The sequence below is a fragment of the Seriola dumerili genome, unplaced genomic scaffold (genome assembly GCF_002260705.1).
Source record: "Seriola dumerili isolate Sdu_G_001 unplaced genomic scaffold, Sdu_1.0 BDQW01000052.1, whole genome shotgun sequence".
Lineage (NCBI taxonomy): Eukaryota > Metazoa > Chordata > Actinopteri > Carangiformes > Carangidae > Seriola > Seriola dumerili.
The window spans coordinates 2,583,940-2,608,096 of NW_019174307.1; the positions used below are offsets into that span (position 1 = coordinate 2,583,940).

The window sequence follows — 24,157 nt, forward strand, 5'->3', positions numbered from 1 at the left end:
TTCGAGATTGAAAGCTCTAGAGTAAGTTATAAAGAATGAAGATGCAAAAGAAAAAAAAAAATCTTAAAATTCTGCTGCATGTCCTTTAGGTGCCCTTTGGCTGTGCAAGCAGGACATCTAAAAATAGCTCCTCTCCCGGCTTTGTTAACGTCCTTAAAGGAGTTGAGCTGGTCCGGCTCACATGAAGCTCAGAGGTGATTGGATGATGAATATCAGGCTAAATCAATACCACTGTCACAGCAACACTTAGGAGTAATCACCAGTCACTGAGAAACAGGAAGACCAAATCATTATCATTTTTCTCGGGGGATTGTTGTCCTCTTCTTCAACTAGCCGGTTCAATAAAGTGAAGGTATGTGTGACACACTCAGTTTGTGATTTCTTCAGCTGATAATAAGAAAACAAATAAAACGGCATCACAATGGACAGACATTGTGTGGAGAGAAAAGGGAGAAGGCCAGTACAGGCCAGTGTTTCAATGCACCCTGCTTCATTATTATTTTTATTATTACTTTTTTTCTATCATTGGAGATACAGTACAGTGCAGTTCATTTCTCATTATCATTTGCAAAACCAATCAGCGATCTGAAAGGAAATGCCAGTCTGTGAGGCTCAGCATCAGCATGCTAAACCACATCACATGATACAAACATGTTCATAGTGACAATGTTAACGTGCTGTTAAAAAGCAAGAGTAATCTCTTGCTGTGTCTCAATTTGCATACTTCCTTACTCACACCTGATATTTTGAGTGCCTAAGTGCATTCACATTGAGAAATCCAGCAACCTGCAGTGCACTACAAGTCCTGGCATGGTGCACTGAAAACGGTCAAAAGTTAGATGTAAAGTGATGGACACTTCTTGGCTACGTAGCAGAGGGGGAGCTACCACCAACGTATTTTCAAAGTTGTAAAAATTGGCGACCTAATTTCTATGTCGCATGGTACAGAGGGCACACACAGGAAAGTAAAATGTCAATTTGCAAGTCAAGCGAGCGGCAGGTGGGTGAAAACTGCGGTCACATGTTGCAATCATCATTTCCGATAAGTGTATAACGGCAATGTTTGATTTGGGACAACATTACCCGGTCGAAATTCACACACTGCACCAGTGAGTACTCTGTGTGCACAGTGTACTACATGTAAGAGTATTGAAGCTCAGAGTGAGTTGCTACACTGTCGCCATCTTGGCAGCACCTGACTCCACCTAACTCACCACTAATCCAAAAATGGGCAAAGAGGAGGGGTGCATCCCGAGCTAAAACTTCGGTGAGTGCTGGATTGTGTCGAGCATACACTCACCCACCTGTCACTCAAACCGGGGATTATGCAGAACTTTGGAAATTTGTTAAAGAGACCAAAACAATTTTTTGAACCAGGCTGTAAACATGTTTATTCCTGCTGTAAAGTTGGACATTTTAACATGGGAGTCTATGGGGATTGACTGTTGAGGCAGGAGTCAGCCTCAAGTGGCCATACGAAAAACCGCCTCGGAAATTGCCGCTTGGTACAGTCCAGTCAGGGGATTACAGAAGTCATTAAGATTCATCCTCTGGGAACTATGAATTTCTACTGCTGGACCATCAAGTAGCTGCGGAGATATTTCACAAAAACGTTGACTTGTGGTAGACTGGCAGACCCACAATGCCATCCCTACAACCACAATGCTTGGACGGCTAAAAATAAATAAATGACTGTTGGAAAAGTGGAGCATCCAAATTGAACTGATTCAAATGGAACTCTTTCTCAAGTAATTAACACCGGAGACGCTTCAGTTAAGAGGACATTATCTTATTTATCGCTTTAAGAAACATGCTCTGATGAACAGAGCAGCCTCAGCACACCTAATTCTATTTTCTGCAACTGTCTTCCATTTGTCATTTTGCATACAGACACAGGATAGTTCAGTGCTGCAATCACATCTTTAAAATGCTGTATTGAAGAGCATTGGAGCGAGCGCTCTAATCAATGTGCCCTCACAAAGAACGTCTGTGCTTGGTCTTAGTGCGATAAAATATTCTTGGCTGAGAATGGACGACACAGACAGCAGATGACCTGCCTCCCCCTCAAATATAATTTCCAGACGCTGCTTTGACTATGATCTGCTACTAACAGAGTGTGTCCACAGTGCTGGAGGTTGGGATGTGAGTTTTGCCATGGCCTTAATTTGATGAACATTGGTGTGATGCAAACCAGGCACGGTGCCTTTGAATCATCAAGCCCACCTCCAAGAGGCCAACAGCTGTTTGGATAGATTGCAATCTAATGTAAATTTGATTATAGCATGGAACTTTGTCTGGTTCAGGTTTGTCCCTCAACAAGGAGGGACCACATGTGCAGATCACACAATATGTGCTGCCAATGAAATAATTCGTGAAATGTGTGTATGTGTGTTTAAAAGGGTCCATTCACTGAAATTACAAGAAAAAAAAAATCCCATCATATTTTCTTGCTTACCTAACAGTGGTATCCAGTCATGCAGATAGTTACAGATATGTCTGGTGAGATATCTGATATATCCTATCTGATTTCTGCTGCCACCCTGATAATCGTTTGATTTGGTTGAATGGACCCTCTCTCTCCACAGCTACTGTTGTATTGCAAATCATACATATTTTATTTCCACCCTCCCTCCTCCTTGAAATTAAAACTAAAACTGGAACAGCAGAATTACAGCAGAGGGAACTTTTTTTTTTTTTTAAATGAATGAAGTGTTACATCTATTAACAGCAGCAGAGGGCCAGGAGCTGGTTGTGGTGGATATCAAGCGTACAGTGCATGACTGTTACACCACAGATCGAGGGTTGGCGTCCAGGCCCAGGCAACAAAAGCACTCTGGCTAGGATTAGGGAAAGATCATGGTTTTGGTTAATTGTAAATAAACACATTGTGTCTGAAGTCACTGTGAACTTTTTCTGTATTAAACCAAACCACAAACTTCCTCTAACTTTAACCAAGTGTTAGGAGTGCCTAAACATTACCATGAAACGGTTTAATAATAAATTGCACTTGCTGTTGCAGGTTAGTTTTATAGAACATAATTTCTAAGCAAGGTTTATTAATTTATTCTAACTCCATTAAGTGTGACTACTTACTACTATACTAGCTATATTAGCAGCTTGGCTTTAAAAATGGTGATGATCCATCTGTGTGTCAGCATGTCTGTCTGTCTGTAAACTTTGTCTGAAACTTTGTTCGAAAGTCAACAAAAGACATTCAAAAGAAGGTATTTGCAGGGAAAACAATGAAATCATTAGGCAAAGTAAATACTGTAACATTGAATCTTACTGACCCAAATATAATTCAGAAAAATTCAGAGGCTACTTCTAGCTTTATTTACAGTTTACCGTTGAGGGTGAGCAGTGTAAATTGTTTTACACTCAACTTTTGATCATTTTGAGTGCACTATCCAAGGACCTGTAGTGTACTGCAGGTTGCTGGACTTTTCAATATGAATGCACTTGGGCACTCAAAATATCAGGTGTGAGTAAGGAAGTATGCCCCCTCCTCTCATTTTTGTAGTAGCTGGGAGTTCAGCAGTCAGGCACTGCCAAGATGGCAACGGCGGTGCAGGCCACTCTGAGATTCAAAACTACTCTTAAGATACCTATGGGTGACGTAACGGAGGCTAAGTCCATCTCTGTATACGTCGTATGGTCTTATAGAGTTAATCAGGGCTAAAAGTATGCTGTCAGCCCAGTTTAACCTTCTGGAGTTTGTGAAGTTTTGTGAAACATGTTTTGCTGCTACGGAGAAAACAAATTCAAGATGAGTGAGAAGAAGTTCACAGGGTTTCCTGACGTCATTACAGCAAGAAATGAACCAGGGAGAAAATCTGTCAAACAGTCGAGAGTTATGACTGTTCGACAGATAATGACCTCAAAAAGACAAATCCAGAAAAATGCTTACTACTTATGGTTGAAGCATACTGACAGCATAAGTACAGCTGCAGCAGATGGACACAGCTAAAGGCTGTAAAGGACTTTGAGATGTCTTCGAGTGACCATACAGAGGATAAAAGCTTTGGATTTAACTATTAATGTGACTTTTCCTCAAAGCCACTCTTCAACTGATATCTGCATCTGATTATTCTCATCCTGAGTATCTGATTACTCTTTTTTTCCATATTTTTTACTTTACAATAATTAGCAAACACCGATGGGTGAACATACAAACATACTAAGTATCCTATTCCTCATCCCTTCCCTTTAATAAGTTAAACCTAAATCACACAATCACCTAATAGAAAAGGACGACAAAGACACAGCAAGTGTTAAACACAGTGTGCTCACCAAGTCGACACTGTTTAGACCACACTACAGATTTCTAAGATTTGTTACTTGTTGTATGATGACGACCCAACAGATGATTCTCCCAGGCCTCCATTAGAAGGAACACAATGTTTCCCTGTGCTTCGCTCCACACTTTGCTTTGCTTTGATTTAGTCAAATGGCTCCTCAGCTGGTCATTGCAGATACACAAGGACACTTCCATAGAGATAGACAATAGGTCTGGAAACCTTTTTTTTATACACTGAAATCAGCTGCATCCTCAGTCTGATTCACATTATAGGAGAACAACATGATACGGTAAACTGCAGGCCTATTAGTGGCCACATTTTCTGTCCTGTACACAAAAGGTAGGTCCTGATGGGGACCTATGACACCTGAGACTAGAGAACTTAATGATCCATACATCCTTTACCCTCCTCCACTTGAAACATACGGCATGGTAACAGGAATTATGAATGTATAAATGTGTGCAACATGTTGCCATGGAGCTAAAATGACCATTTGAAAAGCATTGGCTACATGGTCACTATGTGAGCAGCATCATCATTTTCAGCTGATTCACGGGCAGAAATGGCACAAGACAGCAATAATATTAGGAAGTAATATTATCATAACAATAATCTTCATTCTATTTCCTCTATTTTTCCCTCTAACAACTTCAGATCTATCAGAATTGAAGTGCACTCAGAGGGCCCATGCCAGCTGCAAAATTCAGAAAGTACACCACATTTATACCTCCAATAGACAAATCAACAAAACTGGAAACAATTTGAAATTTGAAAGCAATAACAAATAAAAGTAACAAATGGAAATGCGGTGTCAGTTAAAAGCTTCATAAGCACATATCCTCGGGAAAATCGTTCCAAAGTTGTTGCCAGGTCCTGGTCATACATACAAAAACAGTACAACACAATTTATTCCTCATTATGGACGGTATCATTCAGACTAAAGTGAAAGGGAACAGGTCACGAATGCAACTCCTAAATGTATCATCCGTGTTTGCGTCTTATTGCAATAGTGTTTTACTGCCACAGTAAAGGTGTTTCCTACCACAATGAAGGCCATATTTATAAAGTTAATATCCTCAGCTCTTGCGACAGGGATGCATGTCTGAGACATACAGCCAGTCCTAGCCAAAGCTATCCACAAACAGCCTTGGGCTGGACAGAAATACATAATTGAGGAGAAAGATACATTCTTGTGTCATGGATGAGATGGTGCAATGTCATCCCAAGAATAATAAGAGTGTGCCTTGAGCAACCCAGAATCTGGGTAAGGTGCAATCTTATCTGTCAGCCCAAATCTTGTCTGCCAAACTATTCTTTTTATACGCCTCAAGACAAACATTTTTAACATATAAAAACACATAAAACCTGCCAAAAACATATAATCACTGATAAATTGATGCAATAAAATATTGAATACTGAACACTTAGCTACAAATTAAGAATTTGTTACTTAGTTAGCTTTCTCAATCCTCTCTGCTCTCTAGTTAAGGCTTTAGCCAAATGAATACATTCTCTCCAACAATGAGTGCAGTGTTGGTTGTTTTGCATTAGAAACGTCTGTTTGTGATTTGGCTGTGCTCTTCTCACTCAGTTAGGAAGCAAATCTCATGACGCAAAATGTGTCGTGGCAAAAGTCGTGTGGTTGTTTGCTCATGTCAGCCCCACTGTGATCAAACCACACTCACCTAGAATAAATAGTATGAACTTTAATTGTTGCTTATTGAGTGATTAATATCTGATGTTATAAGGAAATATTTAAGAACTGAGACTAAGCCTTCATGGGCTTCAAAGTCATGATCATACGATTTATGATAATCATTTTTTGTGCAATAGCCATTCGATGTATTTACATTCAGTAATGATCCTACGGTGGCCCTGACGACACAATACAAGCAAATACAAGCACGACAATGGAAGTGTTTCCAGGGGACACAAAAAAGTGTTGAGGCCGGGTGGGACGCACTTGTTGTTCAGTGCTTTGTTAAAAGAAGACGTTGTTGTATGTGCTACTTTCAGTGTGTCTCTGTGTTTGCTTGTGTTGTGAGTGTTTGCAGCTCAAACTGTCGTCAAACTGATAAAGATGTTTTCATAAGTTGCAGTGCGTGGAGCACTCAGAGCCACCGCGATGATCTCTCTGTACAGTATTCTTCACTGTTAGTGGTGGGGTCTGCCATTGTTGTGCTCTTGAGAGTGAAAATCATTTCATTCTATGCAAGAAAGTGAATGAGCACATTTCACTAAATGTCGATGTGTTTCAGCAGCGTGTCCTTAACACCTGAAACACATGGCACAGACTGATGTGCTTAATACACCCAACATGTACCCCAGCCTCTTCTTTTCTCTATAGCGTTTCTGGTGAATATGAATATCACACTTCATGCACTGGAACAAAATGTTGCCAGGGAATATAACAGGCACATTTTTTCATCTGTTATGTACTTGCTTATGTAAATTACATTTGTACAAACATACTTTGTTGTTGAAAGGGTTGCTGTGGTGCAGTGATTGATGCTCCTTCAGTCACTGCACCCTGTACTTTGATCACACTACACGTCTCCTGGCCTGGCATCCACCGCAGCTCTGGATGTCCCCATTTTAAAAATCCATTAACTAAGCATTGCTCTGAAGCAGGTCACCTCCTTTATTGGCTACACTGAAAATCTGATTTACTACGCTGCACTGCTTGTCAGCTTCTGACATCATGTTATTGAAACTCAGGTATTGATTTAAGTCCAGTGCCCTCCAAAATCTGGTGCCATGTATGGATAACATTTACACACACTTAATAGCCTGCCATTAATCTCTGCAGGGAGAAAGTGACTGTTTGGAGCCGCTGGTTTCGACCCTTTGAGACTGCAAAGGAAAATTATTTTTGTTAACATGTAGTTTGTTTTCTTTTTCTTTTTTGTAGAGGTTTAGATTGTCAGACGCACCCTTCATGCAGCTGGAAACATATATGCACTACTCAAAACTCACTCCAATCACTTCTCATAAAGTCAGGCATAATCGAATCAGAAAAAATGGAATTAAGGCAGCCTCTTACTCCTAAACAACCATGCACAGAGGTGGAACTGATGATGAGTGAGGATGACCGTCTTAGCCTGAGCTGGAACCAAAGCAGCGGCGGCTACTGTGACAGCAGAGAGAGGGTCAAATGAACATTTTCTAACACTTGTGGAGTTGTCTGAGGCAGCTTAATGAAGAACTGTTCCCGATCCTGGGGGAAAGCAGAGTGCTTTCTCATCTAAATGAGATTAATGAAAGACAATGCAGAAAGTAACCTGCTGATAGGTGTGGTGTCATAAAGATCTTTTTAAAAGAGAAGATGACTGAACTCTCCAGTGCATCATTTTTGGAAAAAAATTTTACTATAACTTAGGAAAGACTGTGGATACGATACTGCATGGAGATATCTCTCAATATGATGCATTATTTGACTAAATTGACCGTAGGACCATAGGTGTGACTGTGAGAGTGGATGGTTGTCTGTCTCTGTGTGTTTACCCTGCGATGGACTGGCGACCTGTCCAGGGTGTACCCCGCCTCTCGCCCGAAAGGATGCTGGGATAGGCTCCAGCCCCCCCGCGACCCTACTAGAGGATTAGCGGTTGAAAATGAATGAATGAAGCATGAACCAACATTGGCCTAGACAAAATTTTCCCCATCTGATGTATGAAAAGAATCTAAAATACCACGTTTTACTTGGTTTTTCAAGATACACTAGATCCTTTTTGAAATTGCAAGCTAGCAAAATTCATATTTTGAATGTCCGTCACTAAAACGTTAGTAGTGAAGATGTCTGAAATGAGTCGGCACATCAATATCCCTAAAGTTCGAGAGATTTTGGCATGAGGCACGCGTATCGCCTTGCCCAAGGACATTTTGATACGGCCAGACACATTCACCATTTCAGGGACTCAAACTGTGACCTTTGGCAGTCTCTCTGCCACCTGCTACCCATGCCCTCCAAACGGCCCAAACTGTCCAGCTCGATGAGACTTGAGAGTTTGAGGATGGTGAACTTCAGATGTGGTTACAGCAAGGAATGATTCAGGATGACCCAAACTGTCATACATTACAAATAGTGTTGGCATTTAAGGCTACTGTAACGTCTTGTCCCACAGACGGCAAAGATTGTCATTGTGGATAAAGTTAGACAAAGTGTTTGTTCATCAAGTGCAAACTTTAAGGAACCAGTGGTGATCACAGATCAGCAGTTTAGAGCCAGCACTGGTAAATTAGTCTTGGATCACTATTAAAACTGCTTATGTCCTTCAGTTAAAGTTGAACTAATCTATAGTTTTGTAATAACAATGGATCAAATCACTGTATGTCTGTATCAAGGGGATCACTTGTAATGACAAACCCACAGAGAATTATCACACAACTCTGCTGTTCAAGTCTATGAAGCATTTTAGCGCCTTTCAGCTCAATGTTTTGGTTTTCTGCTACTCTTAAAGGGGCTATTTGTACGTTTTCTCTGCCGCCAAACGTGGTTTCTTGCCATAGAGCCAGTGGTGGTGATTGTTGCTTGACAAGAGCTTCGGCCATTGATGCATTTACAAGACAAGAGGTTATAATACGTCCTCTGAGCAGCACTACGTCTTTAGAACAGATCAGAGGTGCTAACATGCTAACTCCAGTAGAAGAAAAGATGTGATTGAGACAAGAGTTAACATTGGAGTTGCTCTTGGCAAGTAAAGGAATGAAGTTTGATGCTGAACTCACAACGTGTCTTCCAGACTGGTAAATCAGCAGCTGTTAATGCTAACACTATGTAGCAATAGCAAAACTTACAAATAGCTCCTTTAACCTTGTTTTCAGGCACAGCAGGAAGAAGGATTGATAAAGTTTTACTTGCTTAAAACAGACAAACAAATAATGAAGTTTGAGTGTGAAAAGCAGTGTCTTCATAGTGTTCCCTTCAAAATATGAACTGATTTCAAACATGAATCCATTTAACTAGTCAATTTTGTTTTTACAGCATGAACACCCTGTAAAGCTGAAACTGCCTTTTCAGGTCTTTATTGCAAATTGTATTTTTATGGTTGTTGTAGAGTGGGGTTATCAATCTTAATTCTATCATGTTGATTGTCCTTTCAGTGTCTTGCACATGGATATCTTATTAAGGTTTTCATTCATCATGGCCAGTGTGGTTCCTGGTACATTTCCTGATTGAAAATGTCAGCAGAGAAGTATCTCAATGTTCAAAACAACATAAGACTAAAAAATGTTTCTTACAAAACACATTTTAGACATCTTGACATATTTTACACAAATTGTACCCACTAAAATTCTGGCTTGTAATAATGATATTTACTCCTAGAAGATGTTTAGTGAAACGTGTAATTGCTGACATTTTTTATTATCTTTATTTTCTTTCTTTTTTTTTCATTTCCGTGCTATTAAAAAGAGACAGACAATAACAAAAAAACTGCTCTCAGTGATTTGGCCAGACTTTAATTTGTGTCTGGAAAGAAAACTGAAAGAGCATTTAGAAGATGAAATACAAGAATCCAGGTGCTGGATTTGAGGTAAAGCTGACAGAAGGTGATCAAAAATCAACAACGGGAGGCTGTGATGAGAGCCTAGAGAAAAATTTGACGTGCACAGCAGACGTGGAACAGACTGTGACCCATGTCAGATTACAACCTCAAAGATTTGGTGGTGGTTATGCCAATGGAATTCCAATCAGAATCATTAGAGACTTCATTCTGAGTGAACAAATAAATGTTTGATTGCTATGTGCACAAACAAGAGAAGAAAAGTGAGAGATGTGAGGCTTTGTTGAGTAATCCCCATCATGATGGATGAGGGTGAGGATGTGCGAAGATACGGAAACCCCCTACTGTCTGGACACTGGTGTTGGCGGTGGGGGGAGATGGGAAGCAGGGAGTGCCAGATATCAGGATGTGATGTGGACTGGACTGTGATGAGCTCAACCTGGTACTGGATATGAAGACTGGAGGTGAATGGGGTGGAAGAGGGTCGCAGCAATACGCACTGAAATGACAGCTCCCAACAGAGGAGCGGAGTACAGATTTAAAGGTTGACAACAGGTTTACTGAAAAAGATATAGTATAGCTGATTAGAAGAAACAGGGAGATAAAGAGAGACAGAGAATTGAGAATAAATGAAGAGTCTTCCTGATTGAACGTACACTGAGTTTCGTAATATTGAAGCAATGTTGACTGAACACTAAACTCAAATGATTTTATTACCAATGTTCACCTTGAGAAAGATGGAGGGGGGGTGGTCTTTATCAAAGAATCAAAGAACAGGTTTGTTTATTGTGCTCACAGTAGAAAAGAAGTTTAACAGCAGAGCATCTTCTTAGATATACTGCTGTATCACTGTGTGAAATATATTCTATATGATTAAGTGCAATGTTAAAACCTAACCATCTGTTTTTTATGGCTTCCCCATTGCATCAAATGGAAAGATTCCTGATCTTTCTTTCTTTCAGAAAAGAAGTCTTGTATGATAACAATGGAGCAGCTGAGCTCCAGCAGTCAAATGAACGACCTGTGCCATACCGTGTCAGGTAATGGTGCTGGATGTTTTGGCAGCTAAGCTCAAGGGCTTCCGAACAAGGAGGAATGACAACCGGTTCCTCTTCTCTAACTCAGAAGAAATGTCAGGGTCTATAATTAAAATGTTAATGATATTTCAATGAACAGATGGTGTAAAGGGCAAACAGACAGGGTGAACAAACACAGGAAACCGATCAAATGGGTCACATTTCAGCCAAGTGCTTCATTCTACATGTTAATCATCAGAAGATAACAATTACACTCTCCATCGAGTCAGTATCAAAAGGTGGATAATCCCAGACCGACCATGGACAATATAGTGAAAGCTGAATGTCACTTATAACAGCTGGCCAAGCATCATATGTTTCTATTCCCTGCACTGGGTGGTTTGGGATGAGGGTCAGCCCAGGTGGGAAGGACCCAAACACAGGCAGGTAGGAACAGGTACAAAATGCAGGTAATAGGTAAAAAGGGAAAAAGAAAGGGTACATAAACAGATGGACCCACAAGGAGAAGGGGAAAAAACAGGTTTAAATGAAAGCTTATGTGATGAGGGGAACTGGGATCAGGTGTGTGAGTGGGGAGGAAATCTTAGGTGCATGCAAATACGGAACAGGTGAGCAAGTGGAACGGTAGACAGGAAAAAGGTCCAGGGACAGATGGTGTCAGATCTGGTGAGATGAAGGAGAAAACGTAGCGAGGGAGAAGTGAGCGGGGGCTGGAGACACGGGCTGAGGGGAAGTGGGAAGCAGACTGTGACAGCACGCCCCCTCAAAGGATGGATTCCAGATGTCTAAATAAAAACGGAAGAAGTCCGGCATTGCGGGGAAGGAGGTCTGTAGGCTGGATCAGGTGGATCAGGAGACCTCAGGTTCCAACGGCTGACTCAGGAACAGAGAGGACGTCGGCTGAGAGTCCCGACGCAGGAACCAATAGGAAGTCAGCTGGGACCCCTAACTCAGGGTCCGGATGGAGCCTGGCTGGGCATTGATCATGGGGCCGGGCAGCTGAGGCTCAGGGTCGCTGGGCAGCTTGGGGGATCTCTGAGACCTATGCTTCCTTCAGGCCAGGGGTCACACAAATAAAACATGACCATAAATAATATAAAAAACGGGGTTTGATTTCATGAAAAGTATTATAATTTTTGTAGCTTCTGTCATTCCTTAAACCAGTTGTTTATTTGCAGGTGTTGAGCGACCATTTGACATCAGAACAGAGTCCACAGAGTGCAGTGGATGCATGGAAATCTGATGCATGGTGGGAGATGGATAAAATGATGGATGGATGGTCAAACTTCCACGTTGAAATAGAAATTAAAGGGATAGTTTGGGTTATTTGACAAGGCTGCATAATCAGCGTGTTCATCTTCATTTAAAATATTTTCAGTTATCTTCCAGTTAAGACAGCACTTTCCTTTGGTGCAACTACTGTATCCTTTAGCACACTGTATTATCTTGCAGCCACAGGTCAGCTGAGTGAATCAGAAAGAGCTAAACTTCACTTTGTTTTAATGGAAGAATAAAGCGCTGAAAATATTCTTCATGAAGCATACATTTAAACAGATATTGGATCGTTTCAGTGGGCGTCTTTTAAAACTAAAACACCTTTTTCCTGCTGGCCCCGTGCCCAGCAGCACATGGCTCTGCCTCTGTGCCGGAGCCCCCAGCCGCCTCTGCTAACTGGCAGCACGCTGATACGAATATTCTGCAGGTGACACACTGACTATGCATGACCACCTCACACAGCCCCACGTCAAATAACCCAAACTACCCCAAACTAAGATGACCTGCAGATGAGATCAACAGAAGACTAAAGGGATTTATCTCTTTTGTTAAGTCACTGCTTGTAGGTTTGACATCTTAGAATTATGAGCAGAAACTGAATAGCTGGCAGAGAAGTTGGGTGCTGTGCTGTAGGTTTAGGAGACAATCTGGATAAGACAGAAACCTGCCTCACTCACAGTGACCAGTCTTCTCTGGACACCCTGCGCTGCAGGTGCAGTTGCTTGGAAGATTAAAAATCTATTATTCATCATGGTAACGCCAGCTGAGTCTGTTCCATCATGAAACCGCCCCACAACAAAGAAATAAGCCAAAAATTCTTGACTACTGATAAATTACTGCAAAAAATGAAACTCCAAGTTTTTTTTTTGTGCTTATATCTTCCCTCGATGTTGTTCCTTTGTCCAGAGAGGAATAACTGGTCAGTGACATTTTACATCAACGGAAAGTGAAAATATTGCTGCTTTCAAAAAATGTCATAGACATGTTCCCGCTTCTGAAGCTAAATTGTTTGTTAAACCCATGGAGGGTAAAATAATTAACTGAAAAGGAAAGGCTGAGTTCTAACTAATACACTGTTATGATGATGAAATCTGGATTTCTTTTATTCTTTATTCTTCCATTTATTGTATGTGGAGCTAAAATACCAAAAAAAAAAAAAAAAAAAACATGAAGAGACCGAACTGTCTTGGAAAAGAATTTTTATTTTCAAATGCTGGTAAGGTATCCATCGAAAGAATAAAACAAACACAGGAACTGCTGAGACAGATAGAAAATTGATTATCACATTATTATCACAAAATTATTGGAGCCCTTTCATTCCCATCCCAGAAAAACCGACCTCACAGATCTGTTCTTCTTTAGATGAAGAAAAGACATTAACCAATTACAAGTTCTTCAAGACATCCAAACACTTTGATGATGGTTCAGCTAAAGACACATTTTACATAACAACACAGACGACATGTGCATTCCTTCAACTTAAGAGTTGTGTACACATTGGCCAGCACAAACATTGTTATATGACAGGTCAAGACCGCACAGACAGACACTTCTGTAACCAAGGAACCTACAGTAGTATAAAAAAGATCATTTTGTCAGATGACAAGACAAAAATGCAAAATTAAAAAAACAAGTCTCTACCTAGAGTCAAGTATTTGTTGCAAATAATTATTTGTGTTTATTTTAACCTGCTGGATCTACTAGATGAGTTGGAGTCACCATGTGAGGACAGGTACAGTCAGCTGTCAATCACAGAAAAGCACACAACGTTAACTGTCAAAGAGTTTTCTGTCATTGTCTTCTAGCAAACGTTCTTGTCCTTTGTTTTGGAAAAATCCACACATCTGGACAATTGGGCTGTAATACCTTTATTACTCAGGTCCCTGGGCTTTACACAGAGACTGGCTGGGCAGAGGCTGTAGCTAAATCTGAGTTCTGCAACGGCGAGGGTGGACAGGGAGAGGACTTGACACTCAAGTTGTCCAACTTTAGTGCACAGTGCTATGGTGTAGAGAGAGTCCCAGAGAGTAGGCACTTGGACACAATTACCTCCTGACCAACAAAGTAAACCATAGGCAATAAAAAAAAAAATACTGAATTTGTGTCCAAACAAACGTGAAACAAACAGTGTTATATGCTACAATAAAATCGATGGAAGTAATGACTGTTAATTATGCTATATGTGATTTTGCTGCTGTGGTTCACCAATATCAGAAAAGATGAGATGTTTGACATTCAACATAAATACATTCATACATACAGCACATCTGAGCTGAACTCAAAAGATGATATGCTTTTTTCCTTTTTTCTTTTTTTTTTTTAACCTGTGCAATAATCAGCTCATCCGACTGTGCTGAAACATTAGGCTGAACCGAACGTCTCTGCGGTGTACTGGTGCAAAAAACAGGAAGTGCTTGAATCACCATGAAATTCACCAGAGACTGCACTTGCGAATTCCAAACAATTTTTCCAGTGTACCGTTATCAAGTTGTCACATAGCTTGCAAATTGAAGCTGAAACTACATATCACACATATTACGGAGGTTAGGTCCCAGTCTGTCACCCTCTGTGAAAGACTTTTCACCCAGAGTCTTGAATACTGGGTTAGGGTATAGATATTGCCTGGTAATAAAAGAGACATTCTTTCCTCACATAAGCTTGGCATGGGATGCTGAAATGTTAATTTTCAGATGTGCAAAAAAACACATTACAGCTGCAAGTATATGGCAACTTTTCCTTGTCTGACTAAATTTTTTCTTTGACATAATGCAGTGGTTGCACAGTAAAAAGAAGTAACAGCAGTGTAACCCTATTTCCTGGACCAGTAGTTTTATTTGCAAGATTTATTGGCGGCTGGGTTTTTATGCGTTTCTTATGCAAACTGAATGTTAACACCTCGACCTATTTGATATCAGCATAAGTAGTAAAATAGCCTTCACCATGACAGAGTGACATTAAGAACATAAATCAATCAATATAAAGTAACTGGAAGACACAGGCGTCCTCCTCATTCATCTCAGTCCAAATTCAATCACACCGTGGATCGACACCGGAGTGGGATATTTATCTCTCCACTCTAGATCTGTCATCCCTCATGGAAATGTGGGTTTTATGAGTAGTTTGTTCATTTTGTGCTATCACCGTTGACACTGCTGCGTTTTCTGGTTGTACCACCAGATTTTCTCATATTTAATAAAATCAAAATAAATGCTTTGAAATAATACAAAAGATATAATTTATGAGGCCAGGGTTTTAAAAAATCAAAATGACTCATTTTAGTCACTGAAAGACCTCAAATTATGTTCTGAAAAACATCTGTGATTATTGTTGCAACAGCTTTGTAGTCGTGTGTACTTAACCACACATTTACTCACATATTTACGGGGACACCCCCACACACACACACACACGCACCACCACACCTCCTGCTAGAGAACAGTGCTTATGGTGTCAAAGTCCTTGCTGATCTGAGAGCTGCTGGGCAGCGACTTGAGGTACTCCAGGTGCCTTCTAGCATCCTCTTGATTGTGTCTCACGTAGTAGATGACGTACGCGATCACCATGGTGAACCACCCGAACATGGTGACAAACATGGCTACATCGGTGGTCTTGTGGTGAAAGTTGCAGAAGTTGATCCCTGAGTCCAGCACCTGGATTACGGGCTTGCCTGCGTATTCCTCCTGCACGGCTGTGTGGCAGATCACCTCGTTCACCGTCTCGGGGTCGAGTCGCAGCTCCCTCAGGACCTCCTGCAGCGTACACTCACAGTGCCATGGGTTGTTTGAAAGGCTGATCTTTGCCCGAAGGCGGGCAAAAGCCTCTTTGGGGACACTTTGGATACGATTGTTTGATAGATCCAGCACGAGGAGACTGTCAGAAACACCTTGAAATGCCCCAACGTCCATAGTCTCAATTTCATTGTTAGACAGGTCCACCTCCTGAAGATAGTGCAGTTCTTTGAAGGCATGGTTGGGGATGTGCGTGATGTGGTTGGATGCCAGGAGTAGGACAACAGTATCTCTTGGAAGATCTGACGGGATCTTCTCCAAGTTGCGAGACATACACTGCACCACCGTCATGCCACTCTTCTCTATACAGTGACAACTTGCGGGACAAGCCATCACTGGTGTACTTGCAATGAATAATCCAAAGAGCAAGGCCCATAAGAGGGCAAAGCCGTCAAAGATTGGGGATTTCTTGGGCATATCATGCCCTGCTAAATCCTGCATATTCAGCAGTGACCTCCAACAAGTCCTGTCAGGCAAGAGTGATCATAGTTTCACCTCTTTCGTGGCATTAAATGGTGATAACCGCAGTGTCATTAGCTCTCAAAATGCCAGAATTATCAGATTATTCACACAAACACATGGGTTTATCATGAGATAATCCTTCAGAATTGATTTGATAGAATGGCATATAATCTTTAGAAGAAGATTTCAAAAGAGCTCATCCAAATATTGAGCTGCTCATTGAGCATATTCCAGTTACAGCAGGGAGCAGTAATCTCAGGTTTATTGTGAAGTCGTTGAAAGCTTCAGAAAGCCTGGAGCGAGCCGAGTGACAAGGGAATCGATATGTTACATTGGGCACTGAAAGAATCAAAGAAAGCAGTGTTATTCAAACAAATTAGTTAGTTCCTAAATGCAGTGAGATAGCAACAGATGGCAGTAGTTGATGGCAATGTACATGTGAGGAAGGAAACTGAACCGTACAGTGACACTTGGTAAGATAAGTCGTCTTGCACAGTTTCCAAAATGAGCTGAGTAGGCTGAATGACATAATTTCCCCATAATGCTTAGAAAATGTTTAGTATAATGTGATTAGACCTATTGAGAAAAATCCATTTCACTTTAGTAAATCTCATAAACACACTTATGGGCATGTTCTCATTCAATTTGTAAAAGCTAATGTTTGTCTATAATAAACATTACATGAAATTATTATCTGATGTTAAGGGCACTGTGGTGCATATCAATATTAATTACATTATTTCATGGCCCCACAAAAAATCAAGTAAAAATAGCTCATCTCCAAGTCAAGGTTTTCTTTTCTCCTCATTTCAAGGACTTCTGTCTCTCATTCATAGGCACATGACAATAACAGCTGTGGGCTCTAAAATTACTCTCTGTCCTGCAGGAGGATCATCACGCTACTACTGCGCACCCTCTGGTGGGCTAAGATGATGATCACACAATGAACCCCAGCTGTGCTCGCGGTCATCCGCCCCATGGAGTCAGTGTCTTTTTCTCAGTTTTCTTGTCTCTTTTCCCCCCTTTGTCTTTGGCAAGGGCTTCATAGCTCAAGGCCACACACACAGACACACACAGACACACACACTTTTCTCTCTCTCTTTCTCTCTCTCTCTCTCTCTCTCTCTCTCCCCCTCTTTCTCACACACACACACAGGTACACATACACAGGAGTCTTAAATAAGCCCCTCACGTTCTGGTCAGTCTTAGCTCAGCAGGAGGTGTGGACAAGATGTGGCACCTACACCCACACTCACACCCTAAACACCCTGCAGTGATGTCATGACAGACAACATCATTAAGTTAAATTGTCTATATTAGGTTCATATTGTACTGAAGCTTGCCTCAGCTGTCTTTTATGTAGTAGCTTAATCTTTTAAATTAAATTAGATATCAAATTGGCTCTTAAATTACCAATTTGCAGATGTTTTCATCAGTTTTGCAAGAAAATATAACATTTAATTTCAAAAGCTTAGGGTAGGCCTATCTCAGCTTCACACAAAATTTAGGAAAGTAAAGGTTTGAAGAGCATTAATAATAAAAATATCGTGTATACTTGTAGCTACAAGATCCTGGGCAAATATTTAAATTAAATAAGGCTAATGATGCTTAAGTGCAGAATAAGCAGTATCATAGCGTTTTGTAATATAACGGGTTTTAATTATATTGGCACTGTGTGGTTAAATCATTACAAATACATATAGGTTAATAACTTAATTAACAAGTATAATATTTGTAAAGGTACTTACCGGGAAAGAGTTTTATCTTCATATGAATTAACAGCAGTTTTTTTTTTTTTTTCCACCCAGCCTCAGCTACCAAAAAGCTGAGATATGGTCGATAGTGCGGCTGTAGTTTTCACATGTGTATCGCCGTTGAAAGAAGGAGCCTTTTTATAAAAACAACTACAAAATGAACATTTTCTGAGAGGAACAGCTTCTTCCACGCGTCCACATTTCGGTTAAAGGTTAAATAGTCAGACGGTAAAGTTCCTAAGTCACTGAATCTCCAGGTGAAATGGTTCATATCTCCAGACGTGGCTGTGTTTATGTTTGCTTATGAAACACAACACGCCGGTCTCACTTGTTGAGGATGATAATGTTGAGGTGGTGGTGTTCCCAGCCAGGAGCTCGAGGAGCCGCATCCGTCCGTATCGTCACGCGCCCCCCCTCTCCGAACCGCGCGCGCATGGCGCCAGAAGGAGTCCCGGCTGCGCTTGGATTGGACTGCTGCTCTGTTGGCAGCTCTTCTCGTCCTCCAGCTCCCCCGCCTGTCTGTCTGTCCTCCTCCCTGCCTGCGCCTCCCCTCTGCTCTGCCCCCTTCTCTCTCCTCTAAGACAATTATCCCAATGAAGAAGAACACTGACTCTGAAAATTGTTCCTGGACGCAAAACGAGAAAGAAACATACGTCATTAAGTAATAACTTTTAGAATGACTATTATGTCCTAATTGAAAACAGCACAACACCTGGGTGATTATGTTGCTACTTGAAGGCTCTTCTTCAAACAGTATTTAACTGTTTAAATCGAGTCCAATAAAAGTCCCACAATAAAACAAAGTCATAGGCTAATTAGAAAAAAAGGAAAAAGAGATATTTGGAATTGATTCCCATATAAAACAATGCATCTGCAGGCCTTGCCTATGTCACACTGAACTGTTATATTGATTATTTTAATCACCCTAAGAGCTGTATCAAACTGACAATCAAAGAGTCAGGATGTTAGGGATCTTGGGGATTACGGCTGCCCAGCAGTGGATCAAGATGTCAGCTTCAAGGTCTTATCCCATTGTGTTCTGGTGGTAATTGCCAAAGCCAAGAACAAACTGCATGCAAAGTGGACTGTACTGTATGGGGTTGCTTTGTCTTTTGAATTTCTATGACCATGCACTATGCATGTCTCCATCTTCTAACAGCAAACGTGAGCACTCTCATCAAAGACGTATCAGTGGTATTTCATTAAAGAGAATGTCCTGATGATTGTTATGCAGGTGTTTTTCCCTTACAGCGCTTGCTGGAGCAGTGAAGACTGCAATGAGTATAATTTGCATCAGTATAATAAATAAGGTCAGATCCCATGTGACCTTAACAGAATGACTGTCAGTACATGACCGCACATGCAATGGAGCATTCAGCATTGGTGTTTTTTGTTTCATTTCATTCATTATTTTCATTTCAAACACAACATAACATTAGTTACTTCAAACAGTGCAGAGAAAACTTATTGTACACTGCAGTTTTAAAACATCTTTGTCTGACATAGTCTAAATCTCACAGTTGCTCATAAAATGTCCTGTTTGCTACAATTTAGTGCAGGTTATAAAAACACAGTGGTGTAGTAATCTTCCAGATAACCTTGACAAGAAGAAAGATTTCTTAGAAAAGTGAGTTTAACCCACCACTACAATTCCAATTGCACTCCCCCCATGTGATTCAAATGTAGGTCAGCTAGTCTCAATGTTCCAGGTGTCATTTGAGCTACGGAGAAATGCAAGCTTTTTTTATGCGGCCAGTCCCTTCTTAAACCCCCAGAGTGCTGGCTGGCATAATGAATTGTAATACTGTGGATAAGAGTAGTTGTAGCAGAGTCTATATGTACATTCCATTTACTGAGAATTAAAATTGCCTGGTCAAAGTAATGAAATCTTATGCCTAGCATGCAATAAGACTGAAAAGATGTTTAAAAGAATAAAGTCTGACACTCTCTCACATCTTAAGACAGTGTGTCATAGGTCACAGAGTTTTTGGTCGTACACTTTTTTCTTTTTTACAAGATTTTGTTAAAACTGGGGATGTTGCAGGGGCTCTATTTGCTAATAGATTCCTTTGAGATTATTTCCCATCATACTCCATGGTGGAAATTAACAGGAAGAAAAATGTATTAATGAATTCCTGTTTTATGTTGAAATTATTTTCCTCGTGTCCTATTACCCTTTCTTCCCTTGTGTATTTAATGCTGGCCTTACAGCAAAAAGACTCACATCCAGGCGCCTCCATGTGAACATCATTACACCAAATGATCCAAATGACGGGAGCGCACCCCAACTCTAGCAAAACAGTGACAGTGAAATTGCTTGAAAAGTTGTTTGGTGTAAGGCCGGCATTAGCAGCAATGATTCAGATGACTAAGTAAAAGAGGACACATGGAGGGACAAAATGACAGAGAATTATCAGGCGCCTCTGTCATTTCCCTTTAGTTCCATGTTTGATTTTGGTGCCTTTCAGCGCATCGTTTTTGTTCTTTTTGTCCACAACTTCATTGTTTCGGTTGCCTCTCACTGCTCACATAGACCTTTTTTCACCCATAGCACACAGCTGTTTTCAGCAAAAGAGAAGCTCTGATAGGCTAGCAGCCCAACACCCGAACAACAGGCAGACAGAGTCAGCGACTATCTGGTCGACACAGTGGAGAATTTAGCACCTCAGGAGTTGGTGAAGACCAAACAAAGCTAAAAGAGTGAATATTGGACTTACATTGATAAGGTGCAGAAACATGCATCCAGATGATTGTTATTGTCTACTGAATGTGTAAATAAGCAGCTGTTTGCTAACACATTTACCATGTCAACTTTATAAGTTGATAATTCCTGATGTTTAGTTTTCGGCTAGTTGTTGCCCCCAAGTGGCCAAGAATGAACCTAATGCAGGTCTAATGAAATGATCATGCAGCTGAAAGAGAACTCTGAGAAAGATAATCATTTTTCTGACACTCTGGCCTCCAAACGTTTTCAACATTCATCACAGATGGGTTCTTTTTAGTGAAAGAAAATTTGTTCTCAGAAAGAATAAATAAGGGAAATCTTTTTTAAAAAATTATACCACTGTGCCTGTTAATGGGCCTTCAGAGAACTGGTGTATATAGCCATCTTCTTTGGATGAACATCATATTACCAAGGATGCTGCATTACAGCTCGCACTCACTTGTACTGTTGATGATTGTTGATCAAGCACTGTTCCAAGCCGACAGGATTTTGGGTCAGGTTTCAACCGCTCTATGATTTACTGTCTTCATCTGGAAAATTCTATAAGCTCAACAGGATGAAAAATAAATGCAACTTTCAGATGGCGCCATAAAAGACTGACAGAAGTCCTTCAAACACTGATCTAATATCAAGGCGGTCAAAGAGTTTGTTTTAGAACTCCACAAGAGGTTGTGCACAAGTAGCCTCCAAATCTAAACTCATCAGCTAAATCCAGACACTGAAAAGACTGAAGGAACTAATGTGTGTATTATAAGCATTGTTGTGCATAAATCTCTATTTACATACGGCATAACTGATGGGTATATCCTCGCTCTTGATGAGTGTGTTTCTCAAGATATTCGGCTTCATGCAGGAAACTAAATGATTTAACTCGCCACAGACAAAGGGGAGTAAACCTGTGGCTGCATCGATTGTGTGAGATGTGTGAGCTCTTTATTCTTCCTGTTCTTTCTATTTTCAAGTTTTGTGTTGAGATAAGAGGGTGTGGATTTTTATTTTTAATTTGCCTCTCTCATCTGTACGGCAGAAGTCGTGATTGCCATGAATTGGGCAAAATGGATTTTCTTGTTTTTATGATAAAGTTTCACCTAGATTCATGTGATGTTCAAGCTATGTTAGATTGGCTGCCTCACAGAGAGTTAATAGACAGACAAAGCATATAGCCTCTGTACTCAGGTAGTCTGGCACCAGAGCAGCTCTGAGACTGTGAACACCTGTTAAGTTTCAACCAGTGATGCATCATAATGACAAAGTAAGCAAAAGAAGCTTAAACCCATATGGTGAGTGAATGTTCTGCAGAGTTAGGCAATGCTGTAAAACCATTTAAGGAGCTGCCCAGACCAGTAACAACAGCCACCCACAGACTGTGTACAAGCCAAACTGGGATTTATCATACTGGGAGGCAGCGTAGGGTGCCGTTCTACTGTAGCTAAACCACTTACATTTAGATTTTACTGTCTCTTGGCCCACAGCATCTTTTTTTATGGGTTTCCTCCTCCATAACTGCACATGACCCCTAATCATCACTGATCAGTCATTCACTTAGTCCCAACATAGTGACCCAGAGAGCAAAATGAAACTTCTGGCCCAACATGTGCCTGGGTCCTTGGCCTGTGTGTGGACCATATACCTCCACACCTGGGCAGATTCCTCCAGTACTGGCTGACATCCAAAAGATTTGGTGTGTGTGCAGCAGAATTGGTCCAGATGTGGAGGTAGCATCTGACAATTATGCTGTATATGGGCCAGATTCGGACTGTGGAACCGGGCGTATACTGGGCCAGAAGAGAACAAGCATCTGGCCCAGATTTATTTTGCTATCTGGGGAGACTGGGGAGCCATAAATTAGAATAAATAAGCAAAAAGACATTTAAGTTGTATACAAAAGCATGATCCCGAAACAACACAAGCAGCTGGAGGAGGAATTTAATCTAAAGCTATATCTGCTGAGCTTGATGATTCTCTCACACACAAATTTCATCCTTTGTCGGACCAGATAAAGGGTCATAATGGGGATCGCTGGCGGTTTCATTCTGCCAAAAAACACACTCAGTAAGTCAGAAAACGGGAGGACTGTGACAGTCAGATAAAAGACAGCCAAGGTCAGGAATTTGGAGCACAGCTGTTACAGGAGCCGTAGAAATGCCATCCATTTGCTGACAGAGAGATGCGGCAGGTTTCCCACATCAGCGACTTGCGCTAACCTTCCTCAATCAATTCAAGGGACCAGGCAGGGAAGCTCTGGAGGTGGAGGGGATGCGAGTAAGTGGCTATTCATCCAGATGAACAATAGCACTAGGTTTACCTCCATATCAATTTATCATAGTTATTGTAGCCACAGTAGAATTTCTCCTATGTCAGGATTTTTTCTTGCTAAAAATGTGTTTTTTCCTAAATCCCTTTTGACTGCACGGAGATGGTTGGCAGCTATACTGTGAATAAGATGACATTTTTCCACATTTATCCCATGATTAACACCATGGTGAAGTGTTTCTAATGATCACCATCTATTTATATTATGCACACTTTAGGAAAAATTTGACTGGTCCCTGCCTGTAATTGCCCCTGGGAGGACTAATAACAGCTCCAAACACAAAACACATTCATCCAACTCTACTAAGAGCCATGGGGAGATGGCCCGCTGATGTATGACCAGTTGGTTGTAGCCACTGAAGATAAAGGACTGAGGTGTAGTGTGTTTGTGAGTGTGTGTGTGTGTGTGAAAGTGTGTGCACAGTGGCATGGTCGAATTTACTCAGCAGGCAAAAACGAAAGGTCCAGTAGGTCCAGGAGGCCTTTCCTCTTATCTTCCTCTTCACTTGCTCCTTAATGAATCTCCAATCGTTTGGAATAGACAAATTACCGATGTCAGCTGCTTCCAGTCAGCTTGGCCTCTTGTCGCCTACTTCCTTATTCAAGTGCATCACTTCTACACGATACCATGGGAGGACTTATAAATAGCACAGGACATTCTAAAATTTTCGAGTGTCATGTAACGCTGCTTAGTCCCACGTGTCATTTAACAGCAGCCTTTTTGAAGAGGGCGGAGGTGCTGATGAGTGGGGCCTTTCACTTGAAACGATTCATCACAATTACGTGTACTTACTGTAGCAGTGCCCCAGACAGAGCGGTAGCGGCTAACAGCACCCACAGGCAAAGAGGTGAGGTGTAACTGTCTGAATAGCTGCTGAGATACATTCAGAGCTGTTTGTGTGACAGGATGACTTGTAACAGAACTCAGACTGAACTGATGAATAGCATGAAGTAAATCAGCAGAGCACGATTTATCATCAGCTGTTGACCCATGTTATGAA

General features: G+C 41.0%; 1 protein-coding gene across 1 annotated transcript; it reads right to left on the bottom strand.

Moving 5' to 3' along the window:
• Positions 1 to 15,542: 15,542 nt before the first annotated feature.
• On the bottom strand, positions 15,543 to 16,319 carry LOC111218772 (leucine-rich repeat-containing protein 3-like). The gene has a single exon (XM_022741235.1). The coding sequence runs from the start codon at positions 16,317 to 16,319 to the stop codon at positions 15,543 to 15,545; it is 777 nt and encodes a 258-aa protein (XP_022596956.1).
• Positions 16,320 to 24,157: the final 7,838 nt, after the last annotated feature.